The sequence below is a fragment of the Panicum virgatum genome, chromosome 3K, assembly GCF_016808335.1.
Source record: "Panicum virgatum strain AP13 chromosome 3K, P.virgatum_v5, whole genome shotgun sequence".
NCBI lineage: Eukaryota > Viridiplantae > Streptophyta > Magnoliopsida > Poales > Poaceae > Panicum > Panicum virgatum.
The window spans coordinates 9,755,119-9,772,851 of NC_053138.1; the positions used below are offsets into that span (position 1 = coordinate 9,755,119).

At 39.1% G+C, this 17,733-nt stretch overlaps 1 protein-coding gene across 5 annotated transcripts; it reads right to left on the reverse strand.

Annotated features, from left to right (window-relative positions):
• Positions 1–810: 810 nt before the first annotated feature.
• Positions 811–12,703, reverse strand: LOC120697416 (probable replication factor A 73 kDa subunit). Of its 5 annotated transcripts, none has more exons than XM_039980647.1 (12): positions 12,504–12,703; positions 10,498–10,550; positions 4,914–5,094; positions 3,553–3,823; positions 3,367–3,466; positions 3,053–3,271; positions 2,847–2,967; positions 2,588–2,748; positions 1,634–1,997; positions 1,494–1,558; positions 1,390–1,420; positions 811–1,284 (listed from the first exon to the last, which is right to left on the reverse strand). In XM_039980647.1, the coding sequence occupies exons 3-12, from the start codon at positions 5,067–5,069 to the stop codon at positions 1,225–1,227; spliced, it is 1,548 nt and encodes a 515-aa protein (XP_039836581.1). In that variant the 5' UTR covers positions 5,070–5,094; positions 10,498–10,550; positions 12,504–12,703; the 3' UTR covers positions 811–1,224. The 5 variants fall into 5 exon arrangements, with proteins under 5 accessions (XP_039836581.1, XP_039836584.1, XP_039836586.1 ...); XM_039980650.1 differs by lacking the exon at positions 12,504–12,703 and adding an exon at positions 11,184–11,402; XM_039980652.1 differs by lacking the exon at positions 1,494–1,558.
• Between the last annotated feature and the right edge of the window lie 5,030 nt (positions 12,704–17,733).

Sequence of the window (17,733 nt, forward strand, 5' to 3'; positions counted from 1 at the left end):
AAATAATAAAATCCCAACAACAATAGTGCAATGTGAGCACCGCTAACTAGGTCAGAACTATAAACTTTTCCTTTACATTGTTGCACTGAGATTTTAGTTACTTCGTGACAAATCACATTTGAGATTTCACTGCATTACTAGTTCGTTATTTTTGCTAGAGATAGTGCATGCAGCATGCATCCAATGTGAAATAATAGATTCAACATTTGCATAAGTTAAGTTCAACATTTCAAATAAACTACTTCAACATTTATGCAATAATGTTGAAATGGTATAACTAAAATGTTGAAATAGTACACCTAATTTGTTGAGTTTTTTAAAATATAAATAATATGTGCAAATTGGATCTCATTTTGTTATATTAATTATGAACAACGTCTATGTTCAAACGGAATTTAAATTGGGTATATGGTTTGAAAGTTATGATCGTTTGAATATTCTGGTAACAAAGTAACACGTACCTCGATGTAAGTTAGGGCCGTGCAGAGCTCCGGACGGTGCAGGTATGTCTTTTTTTTATTCCTGATCCGCCTCCGTTTATCATCGACGCACGAATTTTAAAGTGGAAATTTGATAGCTTTTCCGCTTTCCTAAAAATGTACTAGAAACAACACGCGGCATTGCCGCGCTGAAGCCATTGCCTACCTTTAGTCTTGCCGCATATTTGTATATATTTTAGATACTTAGAATAGCGAATGCATGCACTAAATATATAGCTGTGGTAGCTGGATCGATTAAAATGAATTCCAAATTTCATTGTGATGACCGAACTGCATTCCTGTGGTTTTGAATTTGTAAGAAACAAATGTATTGATGAGCGAGCAGCATACTTGCATTGAACCACCATAATTGTAGATGTTACATGGTTTTATAAAGGAACTGCCTTTACATAGGGGCCAAAAGATTAGTGTTTGCCATTGCACGAACAGCATGGTGCTACCAAAGATGTGTGCACTACAGTAGCAAAATACAAAAGTCATATTATCAGCTTGTGGAGAGCAAAATATCATTCTCCAGTGTTCTTTCCATTTGGAGTTCACTAAAGCTAACTGGATAGGAGTAAGCAAAATCTTCTGAGGCTGATTGTTTTGTTTCCTATACATCAAAATGTGTTTTCATCCCCTTCACTCCTTCTGATATCTGAGTCATATGGAAAAAGTAATTAATGCACATACAATTAAAGGGAAATAGAAGATTATTATTGCTGCAATTTACCATTAACGGTTAGGTAATTTTTTGCCTTTTGGCAGCCTGTTTTTCATCGTGCTCATCATCTCGATTGCCCTGGCAACATAGCATGGAGACATTGGTGGATCCATTTTGATTTTATAAAAATTCTCAAAGGTGTAATAATTTAGCATTGGAACCCATGGACTAATAAATAGTTACCTGGTGGTAATAATGGCTCTTGTCCCAAGCGCTGTAGTTTAAAAGTGACAGTTAAAACCATGAAAATTGAATATGTGCATATGCAAGAGTGTGCATTTACTTACTCAGATTGATCGTCTATGTACATAGCCTTGACATCTATGAAGGGAGGAGTTGCTGAGAATGAAGCCTGAATTTTTTTAAGTGATTAGAACCCCATGCAACAAATTTTAGCTTAAGGAATATAATAATTATCTAAATTTACCTGATCTATCTTTTTGGATGCTGTTATTGTCACCAGTGGTGGCAGATCTGATGTATCCATGTTTGATGACACAGATCCAATGTTAGCAATGCTTGGTAGTGTTTCTTGCTTTCCATGTCTTTCTTTGATCATAATAACCTCAAAGGAAGGATCCAAACTCCTGGCGCTTTTTTTGTATAGGACTTTTACTATGAAGGTGAATTTATGATTTATCCATTGCGCTATGTCAGGTGGGGTGGAAGTTGGATCGTACTGTTTCCTTAGATTTTCTGCACTTTTTCCAATGAGTTCTAAGCCTTTTTTCTCAAAGAACATAAACTCAAGTCTATAGGTGTCGTCTGCTCCTATGAAACAGATCTTGTACCTGAAACATGTAGGAAATATAGTGAGAATACGTTTTACATAATATTACATTGAACTAAAAAGTTTGCATTGTATAGAACCTGAAATTCAGATTCAGCTTGGTACCAACAGAAACAATAAAACGGTTGGAAATTTACTAAAGGATCATGGATATAGGCAGCAAAAAGTAGATCTAGACATGCTAGAATTGAGGTTACAGAATGGAAATTGGTGCATTTATTTTAAACCGGTGGTAGGCAGGTACATGTCAGATTAGCACTATTGTTGTACCAATGTTAATTAACATTCAGTTTTAGAGCACTGGGACATATGTTTAGAGTATATTTTAATGGGGCTGCCACAATGCTTTAAATAAATAGTGATAATAAAAAATTTAAATTAAAAAAATGTATTTTTCATTGTATCAGTAATACTATATATTGAAACAATCAACTGTGTAAATTATAGTAACATGAAGCTAATAGCCTGTCATTAGCTTGGCTGATCACACTCACACGTAGTATTAAAGTTGCTTTAATATGAGATAAATTAGCACCATAATTGCAACATGGCACACAACAAAAAAGAAGACGGTTCATGAGGTTTTCTTACTTCCAGTCAAATTGTTTGCAGGAGCAACCAGTTGCCTTTGTACATTCATACCCATCATGACCTGCTATCATTCTTGAATTGCAAACTCTACAAGCTCTGTAGCACCACTGTTGCTTGTCTGCTAGAGAAAGCAGTGTAACTGTGCACTGGAATCTCTTGTCCTGGATTTGTATAATTAGGACCGTAGTAAAGTAGTGAGCTATGCAGCATTTACTACACATATGGGTAACTGTTAATAATGTAAGGATGTGGTTTGCACCTTTTCTGTATAAGGATCAACTTCTTTGAGATCGAACAAAGTTTTTTCTTCGACGCCTTGTTCCATGTAGTCTTCACTCTGGAGTTCTAGCTTTTGAATTGGAGTCACTCCATAGGGCAAGCTGTTAGCATAATATAATATATTTACCATAAGTATGTAGTTTGCGAATTGTCGGTTGTATGAAAGAAAGAAGATTGAAATTATACCCTCTCTGAAATGTCTTTATTGCTGGTATTTCATTCTCATTTATATACCAACGACAAGGTGATGTTCCACTGAGAAATTTGAAGTTTTCTTTATACACTTTCATTAGAGTGCCCACAAAGATTGCAATTACGTGATGGTTCTGACCAACATCAAATACAGCCTCTGCATTGAATTCGAGAGCCCTTTGTCCCGACAATGATAAGTCAATTGTGGTCCCCCTGCATATTGATTAGATAATCTAAGTATTAATGTAACAGTTAAGAATAAAACCAGCAGTTGAAAAGTGAATAAACTTAGTAGTTTGAAATCATACTTATGATCCTGGAGTTTTATGATTCTACGCATCATGAGATCTCCTGATGTGTTGCGCACAATGGCTGCGTTTGAGACAGCTGTAATTTTCCCAAGCACATCTATATGGACAGTTTAGGAAATCAGACACAATCTATATTAGGATATTCAAAAATATGGTATGAATTTTCAGAATAAGTATTATTACCTAGGAAACGATCTGTCCTTCTGGCATATTGTGGTAGCTGTTCAATTGGAGTCAACGAAAACACATACTTGGGAAAAGCCGGGTCATCATTGGCTTCAAAGATTTGTGTTCGCTTGCTGAACTTTAGCATGTAAGGGGCATCTACCACTCTGTAGCCAGGCTTAGCTTTTTCAACAATTGGCTTGGAGATATAAAGAATTTTTCCTTCCTGTAGGTGCTCCTTAAATTGGGCGAGTATGTCTTTTGGTACCTCACAGTACATTGCATAACCCTACAGTTTTAAACATTGGAAGAAAATTGTCAGCATTAAATTAAAGCTGCAGTTGTCATCATGGACTTGGAGTGGCTATGTTTTTCCCTTGTTAAAGCGCAGCAGGCAATAGGGGCCCTATCATTAAGCTCAATATATACTAAATCGAAAATATAATTTAAAACGTGTAGAGATAGTAAAGCTGAATGACTACTCAGCATATGCATAATTATGAAAGTAGTAGCATACTTATTTGGAAAATAGCTATGTCAACAAGCTGCTTGGGTTGTACATTTTATTATCAACACATAATCCATGGACAAGTAACTTTTGCTATGCCTGCATGTGGCTTTGTAGGAGATTATGTATGGGACAAATCTGTCTTGAATATATGAAAATTACTGATACGCAGACAAGTCGAAAATACTTCTACATGTTACAATCGACCATGAGGTTTACAGCGCTGTTGCAATTCCATCGGTGCTTTACAGAAGTATTAAATTTAAATTATCAGATTATATTAATAGACCATGTGCCATTTACACTACAAAGCAGGTCGGAGTGTAGCAGATGTGCATTCTCAATTAGTTCATCCCAGAAACAACCTCTATTAACTCCTTCTCAAAAGTCAAAAGGCTAAAATATTTTCACCTACACTGATTGAAGACCATGGATAAAGGGTGGTTATCCTGGTATACTACAGCAAATGCTCGTACAAGTATTGAACTGGTTGCGTAACAAATAATTTTATAGTTATGTAAAACTTCCCAATGCAAACATAGAATGAGTATATATGCTGGCATCTATTTGTAACCCAATAAAAACAAAAATATATTAATCTTATTTCACTGTCATGTAAAAAGACAGTGAAATGACTGGTGTACCTTTTTTAAATTATTCAATGGTTCTGGCAGTGAATGAGTTTTGCCTTTAGTTATGTCAAGGTGGGTCCTACTTTTGCCAAATCATAGAAATTTACAAGTCGAAGGAGAAAGAGTTGTGGCGATACAATACAGAGACCAGAAGGGCAAAATAAAAAACAGTGCATCTTAATAATTTTGTGTCAGTATATTATTGTTGGCATGTTTGATAAAGGAATAAGCTCTTATACCTTTTGGTCAATGAGCACCATATCGAATTGGATAAGATCATTTTGTTCACTCTTGCCTCTGTATTCCCAGGTTCTTGATACTCTGACATGAATATTATACAAAGCATTTATTGGACGCAGCTCTGAGAGTGGAGTGATCTGTCCCTGTACCTGCATTGTCACTGGACCAATGCAATGGAACCTACAAGTAAAGAACTGGAAGTTAAATACAAGCAAAGAATAGTATAATGTAAATGGTATAGCTTGTAATAAAGGAATCAAATATTTCAATCGGACATTTTTGCAATCTGTTTAGCGCACATCAAATATTTCTTTATATACAATGTTCGTTGTTTTGTTTCCACATGTTCCATCTTCATTTTCAATTAATATTTTAAGCCCTTTTCGCTCTTTTACTCGAGAAACTGCTACATATAGCTGGCCATGCGTGAATACCGGTTTCCTTAGATACACTCCTACATTCGATAATGTTTGTCCTTGGCTTTTATTTATTGTCATAGAGTAGCATACTTTTATTGGAAATTGTCGACGGCTTAAAACAAATGGCCAACGACAACCTTGTGTAGTTAGGTTTATTCTAGGTATGTATACCTTTTCTCCGATATGTGTTCCTGTTATAACAACTGCTTCGATCACATTGTGTCCAAGATTTGTTACTATTAATCGTGTTCCATTGCATAGTCCTATACTTTGGTTAAGATTTCGTAGAAGCATAACCGGCACGCCTATTTTCAATTTAAGTATATGAGCAGGAAAATTGTTTGCGCTGAGACTATTTAAATATTCAATAGGATATAATATGTCGGCATCATTGCAAGTATCGATACATTTAGATATTGAATCTACACTGTAATACTCTATCTCATTCCCAGGTAGCAAACTAAGCATGTAGTCATTTATTTCATCGACTATTTCATTCGTTGTTGATAAGATAGCTCGGTCTCTCAGGTATTCTGCATTGTTGTAGTTCAAGGAGAAATTGGGGAACGTCGACTCTACAAGAGCATTGATTTTATTGTCAGCTTGCTTTATCAGTAGATCATCCGGGATTTCAACTATGTCACAATTTGGATTATCCTCCACAGTGTATGAAGATTTATTTTGTATAGTCCCATTTCCTATTTTTAGAATCCATTCACTGAATTCGTTTAATTCCTTGTATTCCGATGTTGTTGCATCTAATTTTTTTAATCGCATATTTTCATGTAAGTAAAGTTTCTTTATATCTTTCCATAGATACGAGCGAAATATTGATGCATTAATTATTTGTGCTCTCGTAGCGTTTTCGATTACTGGCAAGATTTGTTTCGGGTCTCCTCCTAGTACGAGAACTTTTCCTCCGAATGGTATGTCTTGCAATGTTGGTTGTTTTTCAGAAACTATATCTCTAAGTGATCTATCAAGAGCTTCAAAACATTGTCTATTTGTCATCAGAGCTTCATCCCAAATGATAAGGTCTGTGGTAAGTATGAGATTGGCAAGCTTTGTTCCTCTTTTGATGTCGCAAATTGAGAGCTCATCTAAATCAATAGGAATCCGAAATCTTGAATGTGCGGTTCATCCATTGGGAAGTAGTAATGATGCAACTCCTGATGAAGCTACGGTGAGTACAATTTTTCTCTGGGCTCTTAGATACGCGATTATAGCGTTCCATAGAAATGTTTTTCCAGTACCGCCATGTCCTATGACGAAGAAGATATTGGGTTCTTTAGCAAGGACAGCTTTTATTATAGCATGAAATGCATTTTTTGCTCATTATTTAACTGTTGGTATAATTGGTTTGATTCCTTCTCTAGCATTTCACAGTTGTAACTAAGTTCTTCTTCGATCAACTTGTTGTTTGTATCTGTAATGTATTGTGCCGATTTGTGTGGGAGGTTATAATTGTACATGTAAGTTCCATTTTTGGAAAAGATATCTTCAAGGTCTTCTAATAACAAATCTTGTAGCTCGGTATCTGTTGGGTTATGCATAACTGGATGATATTTTTTTTAGTTGTTGTTCAATATCATCAGTCATTTTTCTCCAGATATGCTCATAAAATTTCCGTTCATCTTGTAAGTTACAGTACAACACCATCGTGAAAAATAGGTATCTCAGTTGTCCAGCGGTTGCCCAATTAGCGGCTTCACTAAAGGTATCATACCATTCTTTATCATCCTTTAGTAGTCCGCACGCAGCACATGCCTCTTTGAATGTCGAATAGACTGTTCCGTTATATGTTCTTATATCTTTGTAGTTCTTAGCTCCTTTAACTATCATCAGTAGCATTCGTAGGTAAAAACGTTCTCCCTCTATAGGGTTCACATAGTATAATCTACCAATCTTAAAACTGCGTTGTCTCTTTGTCCATTTTCTATTTTTGTCATCCCATGTCCACTCTTGTGGAAATTCGCAATATGTAAGTTTCCTTGCATCTTCATGCATCTTATTTGCTTCAAACCATTCTGTTAATTTTGTTTTTTGAAATTTTGTATCTTTAGCAATTGATTTTAATTTTGTGCCCTTATGTAAACATATGGTGTTTTGTAGTGGAAGATGTACCGGTAGTCTTTCAACTGGTGGCCAATGATAATGTTAATGTATGTCATACTCTAATAATCTCCAAAGTGCATCTTGTTCACATATGTATCGACAATCTAGGTATTCTTTAATTTCGTCTCTATCGTTAGTTTGTTCCATTGGGTCTCCATGTTGTCCTTTTCGTATTCGTTGAAACATGATTGATGCTTGGTCCGGTCCTTTGTTTACATATTTGCATAGATATTTAAGTAGTTTGCTTTTGTTGACATATTCTACATTTATATGTGCTTGGTATTTTTTAAGTAGTTTCATATTGTGTGGGACAACCCATCTGTTATCCAAGTTATGATTTCCTTTTCTTATGTAGATGTTATTTTGTCTTCTACGATATAGAGTGAATCCATTGTCAGTAAAAGTTGTCTCTTCGACAAAGTCCTTTGGATAAAATTTTGAGCACTTTCCCTTTTTCATACAGGGACATTTTTCATTTTTATCACCACATGGTCCATGTAGCATATGTTCAGATACGAGTACATATCCAAGAGGATCATCTTTTGGATCAGGAATTTCAGCCGATATCCATGAGTTAATTACTTTTGCGTTAATTACGATATTTTTTTATCTATCCATATTATGATGTGAACATGGGGTAACCCTCTTTTTTGGAATTCTATTGAGTATAATATGGCCAAAATTGGTCCATATAATTGGCCAGACCAGATATCTTCTATTAATTCTTGTAGTTTCATATGGAACACTCGTACTATGATATCTGGTCTATCACTGGGTTGTTCACCTTGTTTTATAGTATCAACTATTTCCTGCCATTTTAGATTACATGTGAATGTTACAAAGAGGTCAGGAGGTCCATACACACGGCAAATAGCGATCCCATCGTGGTAATTTTGTATAACATATCGTTTGCAACCTGTGTGGCTCGAAGGGAGCAAAGTTTTTTTTACCTATTTGATCGCTCTCGGTAAGTCCTTTATCGATGGCGTCAAAAACTCCTTGCAAATATTCACACCTTAATTTGTCCTGGTTTCTCGCAATATATGCCAATCTATCTTCATCCTCCATTGCCCTAGCGTCCACTATAGCTTGCTTTGAGAGCCTGCCGTAGCACAAAAATGGATTAGGTTGATTTGGTCTATAGTGTACTTGGTATTTGTAATATTCATGCATTGTCATCGTATTTCTTTTGGTAGGCTTATTATGAGAGGTTTTGTTTTCATGATATGGTATGCCAAGCTGGAATCCTCTTTCTCCATAGGGGAACAGCAATGGATATTGCAAAGCCATGTACGCAGGATGAAAAATAGTTATATGTTGAAGACCTTTGGTTCTACTGCTGACGATAATATCTCTCTTGTGCCGCTCTAAAGTTAGGTCACCAACTATTAACATTGCTAAATCCTCGGGGTGTGGCATTTCATATTGTATTGCATCACCTTTGTCAGCACCTAAAATACGTATGCTTATATCTATGCCTTTGTGTTGTTCTAGCAAGTCACGGGCATGCCGAAATATTTTTACTAATGGGTTACATTTATCTAGCATATTTTTTAGTTCCTCTACTATCCTTGGATCTATATCTATTTCTTGAGGGTCCTCTCTGTGTAGTGCCTTTATTCTATTTTCGATTTCATTTTTTGTGTCAAAAATATATAGCTCCGCATATTGGGGTGCTTGACCATTTTCAGGAAGCAATGATCCTATCCGATGATGTATTTGTCCATTTATACGAAATACATATGGTCCTTCACCTTTGTTGATATCTTTTATTATATTTGCACCCATTGACGTGAATGCAAAAAGGCTATTATATTGTCTTATTTTTTGCAAGAAATGCTTTGACATTTCATCTTCCTTGTCATTAACTAAGTGCCACAGAAATGCGGGAGGTTCTTTATATGGTGGTATTTTAATCTTACCATTTTTACAGCAATTTGTATACGTAGGATGTTTGTTACGATAGGTTTCTTTTTTGTTACATTCATTGTACCAAAACACAGCCTCACAATGCTTGCATTGATAAGCTGGTAAGCCTAGATATGATCGCTCACTATATGATTCTTTCAATTGTTGGATATATTGTGGTGTAAATGATACCATACCATAATTTGAATCGATATATGTATCATTGTTATGCATTTGTGATAGCCGTCTTTGTTTTGAGTCTCTTTCTTTGTCTGAATGTTCTTTATTTTCTGTCATTCTTCTTTTTCCAAGCAATGATATTTTTTCTTGCCTAATCTTTTTACAGTATGGCTGCACATCGATAGAAGCTATAGGCTGATATTTTCGTTTTGTACGGGGCATATTTGTCCACTATATATTATTAGTTATATTTTCTATTTATATATATTATTTAAGTATATATATGTATATATATATATATATGCGTATGTGTGTGTATATATGAAGACTTAACCAGTGCACCGTGAGTGTATATATATAAGTATAAATATAAATATAAATATACGTATAATATGAAGGCACACACACAATATATATATATGGAAATACACACCAAAGATATATATATATATATATATATATATATATATATATGGAAATACACACCAAAGATTTAGGTTATTAGTATATATAGTATGTATATATTGTTTTCCAAATATCAATAGCCTTTTAATAATTTAATGTGAAAAATTAAATGGAAAAGTTTTGAACATAAAAGTTAGTAGTTGTCAACAGAATTGGAGAATCATATTTAAATAGGTAAAGTGAAAAGAGAGAGGTAAACAGTAACCAAACATAACTTTATGAAACACCCTGTATTACATCGTAGCTATTGTAAATAATTGGAAAATTCTAAAAAGTATATTTGGTGCTCGGCAAACGTTTTTAGGAATCTGGTTTCTTAGTGCAGTAAGATTTTTGTGGTGGTTCAAGTCTATAATTAGAATTATGTATAGTTGACATTCTATAAATTGCAGGTACACCACAAAAAAAAAGAGAAGATATGATGTATGATTCATCAATGTTAATATCAGTTGTTGTCATATGATGTATCAAGTGTTTACTTTTGTTGGATAAATACCTGTTCTTCACTATTATTGATTTTCAACTTCGTTCGGTTGCTGTGCTGGTTTCCTGAAAGTACAAGCCAAATGTGAATCAGTATATCTTTTACAGTTAACAAACAATTATATAAGAAAACAGAGTAGCGGGTAGTAGTGGAATTTCAGTTGTGATTTTACATCTACTTAGTGTATCGTTCCGCGACCTGCCGAGGTGCTCGATATATGCGGCAGAGAAATAGCTATTATTCATTGGACTGATATAGCATGGTGTTTTCTTTTCTAAGTACATAGTAGTTTTTCTTTTTCGCTCCTGTTTTTTCTCTTCATCTGTTTTGTGTAGATCAATATCTACTTTTGAAGGTTTCTTAGTATGTGGCATTTTTACTATCATGCATAATATTGTTCAAAGTTCAAAATAAAATATTAGTAATAATTCCAAAGAAGCTGAATATGCAATAAATATTACAGGTTAGAAGTGTTGCACAAATATCACAGATTAGAGGTTTATTTTGAATAGTTTCCATGCTCAGAACCATAGAGTTAAAGGTAAAAACAGATGGAAATATAGTACTTATTTATTTAAATCCTGGTACATGGACTCACAGTGTCCATGCATTTGCCGCGCTCTGGTTATATGAGAATGTAATTCAGATTGCAGTGAAATAATTTATGTATAAAATGAGCAAGATTTTGTTTCTCTTACCTTTTTTTTGCACAGAACTTGGAGTGATCTTGAATGGTTTATGGTTACATGAGAATGTAATTCAGATTGCTTGTTCCTCTTACTTTTTTGCACAGAACTTTGATTGAGCTGTACACCTGCAAGCATTAAAGTCTGTATTAGTTTTTTTATGAGATTACTACTATATAATACATGAACCAAATATGACATGTGTATTGCTGGTTGTTATCTGCTGGGGCCATACATGGAATAGATATACTAAGTGAATGGAGCTATACGGTAGGCTGGGCATTTTGTCAAACACTTTGCAGGTGGTGGAGGTAATGTTGGTTGCCTTTGTGTGCGCTTGCAAGTCGTGAGGAGCAGGCTCGAGTCAAAAACAGCAGCCAGGCTCGGCGCAGCTCGACTTGTTGGACCTTATCTTGTAGCTCCATGGGCTAGGGAGGTGATGGGGCAGGAGGCAACGGGTGGGGGGAACCAGGCGGCAATCGCTGTTCTTAGCATCTCGGCCGCGCTAATGATCGACGATGGACAGGAGCTGGGCGCAGGATGGGGCGCCGTGGAGGATCTAGAGCAGGAGCTGCAGGAGGACGCCGATTGACTGTACCACCGGCCACCATCGCTGTTCTCAGTATCTTGGCGATGGACAGGAGCTGGGCGCAGGATGGGGTGCCGTGGAGTATCTGGAGCAGGACCTATGGCCTCCGTCGAAGAGCTGTGGCTCCACTGGTCGCGCCCCCTACATTCGTCGCGTCTTGCCGATCTGGCCCGGCGCTCGGCCCTCTCGCGCGGATGTCCAATGGCTCTTGACGCTGCCAGTGCGCTGTCGCCGGGGTACCACGCGGAGCGTCCGCTTCTCCCACGCGGTGCCCCGGTAGTGTGCGGGGAGCCGCCGGAGGAGCTGGACGCCAAATACGCGCGCCGTTACCCCTACGGGGTCATCTGCCGCGCCGCCGCGGCCTGCTGGTGCCGGCGGAGGCGCTGCGGCTCACGCTCGTGGCTATCGTGCTTCTGCTGCTCTGCTCTACTACTTCGTGGGCCGCGTGCGCGTGTTCGCCGCCTCACGGAGTGGAGGAGGGGGGGGGTGGCGCTGATCCGCAGGCGGTGGGCGGCGGCTTGGTGCGGTGCATCCTCCCCCACCAAATGCAGAAAAGTATGTGATGTGAACTAATGGCGAGGACTATAGGGTTCAGGAGAAACCGAGATGGATCTTATTCGAACTTCAGTCTTTAGTACAACAACAATATAGAAATCGGACTAAGGAGCAAAGAACACCATTATAGAAAAAAAAAGAACAGCATCAGCAAGGAAAAGAAGATGGAATCTGGGAGATGAAATTACCTGGAGAATATGTGATGTTCGGATTAGCCACGAGGATGCCTCTGTTTCTTTGCTGTGACTGCTTGACGTGGACAATCGGCGAGAGATGGAAAGGCAAGGGGAAGGCAAAGGGACCCAGCGGAGTTAAAAAGCAACGAGGGTAGGTGAAGGGACGGAACTGCCTGTTACTGGGCTCGGTAGAAACGGAGAATTCTCTGGATTATCTAGAAACGCCTATTTGTACGGACGTAGAACGAGACGCCCGATCCGGATCGTACGATTCTAAAAAGCCTTATGTCGTGGCACATCGACAGCCCGTTTTATTAGCCAGGAATCGTAGTATAGAGATAGGATTAGCCACGGAACGGGTGCTCGGGTACTGGGCTGGGCCCGGCCGGCCCAGCGCCGTCACGAGCGCTCGGGGACTGGGCTGGGCCCGGCCGGCCCAGCGCCGTCACGAGCGCGGAGGGAGGAGGAGATCCAGAGCGTCGGCAGCTCGTCGGACGGCCGTTGCGGCCTTCTCGTCGTGCTGCCTGTCCTCTTGCGCGTGCCGCGTTTACATGGCCCGGCGGCGTCGAGATTTTTTCTAGGGTTTTTCTTTTCATATTCACATTTTTTTCAGGGAACTTTCACGTTACGTTTTTTTCAAATAGACATAGAGGCGCCTGACCGCAAATATTAAGAGTCTCACGTGTGATTGACAGTTAAATCATCACACAAATTCCAATGACTATCTTTTATTTTGAAATAATTTTTTTCGAAACAAAGTTTTGTATTGTTGGAACAACTTAAAAAATTGTTCCGGAACAAGTCTTCTTAGTCATGCGGGTGAACCGGGGGGGGGGGGGGGGTGCGGCGGCAATACACAGATGAGCATACTCCATTTTTTCATAGTTCAGGCTAAGCATTACGATCAGTCGGTGCGTGCAACTTTCATGTTCTGAATGCGCTGTGCCATCGTTGAGAAATTTATATACAGGACATGACTGGGTTCCTCGTGCTGATGCTCTTTATTGCTCTGTGGAATTGTCACACCCTTGAAACGTACAGTGGTTTCAGATTAAGAACTGTAGTCGCATGAAGTTCCCTGGGGCATGCTACTTGGCAGATTTAAGCTTGCAGTTAACAATTGTACGCGGCCATGAACATTCGATGTTCTGAATTTTTTATCCTTCTGCTAAAGAGTGCAGTTACGCTAATAATTGGCATACAGAATGTGTGGAGGACCGAAAGAAAGAACCGATACCCATGTGTATTGTATACATCGCATACGGATGTTTCTGGTCCTGAGACTAATTAACTCAGACCTGCTGTAATCTTATGCTCCTACTATGCTAGCCCACACCAGAATGATTAGCTCCAAGAAGCTTAAGATACATTCCAAATGTATCCCTGAATGCCTGATCTGTTAGATTCTGTGGATCGTCTAGATGTGGATCAGTCGGGTAAACAACTTTCTATTGGGGAAAATACCTTGCTCGTGTTCTCTGTGACCTCCACGTCGCGTCGCCGTCGAAGAACGCAGGGGTGGAGGAGTGGCGGAGTAGTGACGGCGGCTACCTGACGACGGCGTGGTGCAGAGGTGGCAGAGGCACGGTGCAGTGACGGCCAGTGGTGACGGCGAGCCTGTGGCGCTTCTCGTCGCTCTCAGCCCTCCTCTATCGATCGGTCTAGGGTATTTGAGGTGGGGAACAGTGGCGGCGACGAACCTCGTATACAGAGCCGTCAGTCCCCACCTCCTCTTTATAGGGCTGCGCGACGGGGGCCCACCAGCCTCTTCTTGGGCTGGGCCCCCGATCAGGGCGCTAGGTCAAGAGATTAGTTGGCCGTTGGGCCAACTGGTGGAGATTAATTCCAACATTCTCCCCCTTGATCTCTTCTTATACTTTCACCTTTATATCTTTTACTTCTTTTCATATTTCATCACAAATTAATGCATAGAGCAGTTTCATCGTCACGGTCGGTTGCCGATAGATTCAACAGCTACAATACATGTCTCTATTCTGAAATAGATACTTTAACTTTGGGGCCCTTTATTGTCCGGAAAGTATAGGCTATACCATAAACTCATGTCGACTGTGCGTTCTCTGTACACACTGGGCGGCAAGCCTTTAATAAGTGGATCCACAAACACATGTCTGTCATTCTTTTACTCAATGCATTTCAACATAATTCCGGACTTTCTCCTTTACAGCGTATAACTTTGTGTCAATGTGTTTGGCACCACACTTGACTCGTTGTTATAGGAGCAAACTACTTAAATGGTTATAGCTGTTGTCAACCATTATCAAAACTCCGGTGGTCTGCGCCAGTTCTAGAGAGCTTGCAGAGGCTCTGGTGGTCTGGCGGACAGTCCGGCCCAGGTGGGCGGACGGTCCGCCACTATATTTCAAAATTGTACCAGAGAGGGTGTCTCTCTGGTGGGCTTCAAAGTTGAACGGCGGACAGTCCACCCATGGGGCGCGGACGGTCCGCCGGCTAATCTTAGATTTGTACCAGAGAGGTTGTTTATCTGGTTTGGGCTGAAAAGTGAACTGTGGACGGTCCGCAGGCTAATTCGAATTTGTACCAGAGAGCATGTTTGTCTCTGGTGAGTCAGATCTCATAACCGCGGACTGTCCGCCCCTGGGGCGCGGACGGTCCGCCGGGGTTTAACGGCTAGTTCTGACACGCATTAAATGCACTCTGACTCACTGGTTTATAACGGCGGACGGTCCGGTTTTTGAAATGCGGACGGTCCGCGACTTCGCAGAAAAGAGTGTAACGGCTAGTTTTTGGAGGGGTGTCTATATATACCCATTGCCCGGCCTTTGGGTGACTCTCTTGGCCATTTGGACTGCATACTTGACTTCATAGAGCTAAGACATCCCTCTCTCACACACACTTGCTTAGAGATTGCATTCTTGAGGGTGTGAGGGCTTCCTAGTGCATTGCATCAAGAGTTTGAGGTTTATGGCATTAGGGAAACTTCAAGCAAGCGTCATCGACTTGTTACTCTTGGGAGTTGCCGCTCCCTAGACGGCTTGGAGAAGAGGATTTCGTGGTGCTCCTCCAAGGAGATTGTTGAGGAGCCCCGATTTCGGTTGTGAGAGGTCTTGTGCTCACCTCACCGGAGTGGTGAAGAGCAACTCTAGTGGAATCGAGGTGTGGAGCGGTTCCTTGATTCAAGCCGGCTCAAGATCAAGAGGGTCTTGATAGAGGAGCGGTTGATTCTTGGAACCCACCTCAACGTGGATTAGGGGTGACCGGCAAGTCATCGACAGCACGGGATAAATTCTTGTGTCAAGCTTGGTTACTTCTCTTGCTCATTTTAATTCTAGTTTTTACTTTGAGCAATTTACTTTACTAGAGATTGATTTGTATCTTATCACCCTAGGTTGCAAACCCATCTAGAGATAGCAATAGCATGACATAGGGCTTTCCTTTGTTACTAATTAAATTTCTCTAGTGGGCTTTAGATTTTAAACCGCCTATTCACCCCCCCTCTAGTCGGTGTTCTTGATCATACACCTGTCCATCGGCCTCGTATCATGCTATACCATGTCTTTGCATCACATTGATGTTAATTGTTTTATTTTGGAGATTTTTCCACACAAAAACTCCAAGTGTGAAAATTAGCGACAATTGTGCATTTCGCTACATATTTCACAAGCTCTACTTTCGTACTCACAACCCTTTGAGAGCACTAATTATTTCTTTCTTAGCATGAGGCCGATATTCTCAATTTCATTCCAGTGATCTATATCTGGATTGACCTTTTGCCAAAATAACCCGATACATGAACTATGTCAGGGTAAATTCTTTACTTGCGCGCTCATAAAGCTTCGAACAGCTAAAGCTTATGGAACCATTTCCATCTCTCATTGGTTCCTGGAACACTAACGTTTCCAAAACTATTACCCTTGACGATAGGAACAGGCGTAGGTTTACTCATATGCATACTTCATCTCTTTAGAATCTTTTCTAAATATGCATTTGTTGTAACCATAATACCCCTTTCTTTTTATCTCAATGAGTTTCAATTCTTAGAACGAAAACCAACCACCGAGATAAAAAACTTGAGGACAAGAATTCTTTATCTGAAATAGCATATTAACACCACCACTAGTGGGTAGGGTGTTATCTTTAAGTTGTGGAAATAAAATTTCCCATTCTTTAACTTTCTTTAAAATTTTGCTTAAAAACTATTGTCCTCCTCAATCTCTTTAAACCCAAATTTTTCTTACTATTTCTATGAACTTTAGATACCACCATCTCAAGGCTTTAAATGGGTTTCTTCTTGTGGTATCTCATATATTCTTTCTTTCCATGACAAAACGTCAAGTAGTGTCATGTAAATATTTCTTCTCTTTGTGTGAAACTTTTGTCACAAGCCTTGCGTTATATCTTTCACCATTTCCTCTAGAGTCACATTTTTCTTTGTAGGTCCATTACAACCTACTGTGGTGACTCTTTTAGGAATTATTTTCCTTTTTACATGGACTTAGCCCATAGAATTCTCGTGACTTCTTCAAATGAGGTGGAATCAACCTCCATTTCTTTTCTTGGTATATTGTTTTCTATATAGGGCTGTTGTTGCTCTTTGCCAAAAGGCAATAGACTCTATAGGCTCTTGCATAACAAGACCCTTCTTTACATTATTCATCTTCTTTGAATAGCTAACAACAGGTGTTGTATACAACATCAACAAGTATGAGAAACTTATTGCTCCTGAATCATCGAAGTGGACACGCATTTCTACTTCTCTTCAAGGCTTAGGTCTCTACATACCATGCTCCCCCAGATTTTGCCATCTTTTGTAAATATGGCGTATCAGTAAATCTCTTTATTTGGGTTATCTGTTAAAAACTTTATATGTGCTCTGTAAGCACCATTTTACTATCTTTGAGGGTCGTCCAGCATAAATACTGAAATTTAGCCATTTCTTTACATAGGGGTATCAATATAGTGACCGTTGTACTCCCCCTGACTGTCACATTCGTTCTTTAATACATCATCTCTTACTTTTCAATACACATTACAGGGGAGTATCTTTCTTAAATGTCTCATATTTCTCCCCCTCGAAATGTGGCTTGAACTTTTCTGCCACAATTTCGAAAACTATTCACAACTTTTGTAAATGAGGAAACTTTAATTACTTACTTCATCCACATGATTACGTCATGCAGAAAAAAGTAATTCTTAATTCGTATGGGAGTACCTTTTACTCATTTCACTTTAAGAACTCAACAGAGTCCTTTATTTCATATGA

Bases quoted from the DNA above. Each gene is read 5' to 3' on its own strand.
- LOC120697416 (XM_039980647.1), bottom strand. From the start codon at position 5,069: ATGCAGGTACAGGGACAGATCACTCCACTCTCAGAGCTGCGTCCAATA. The intron at 3,824-4,913 runs GTATAAGAGCTT...TTAAAACTGTAG, and splicing joins TGGTGCTCATTGACCAAAAG to GGTTATGCAATGTACTGTGA. The intron at 3,467-3,552 runs GTAATAATACTT...CTGTCCATATAG, and splicing joins AAGGACAGATCGTTTCCTAG to ATGTGCTTGGGAAAATTACA.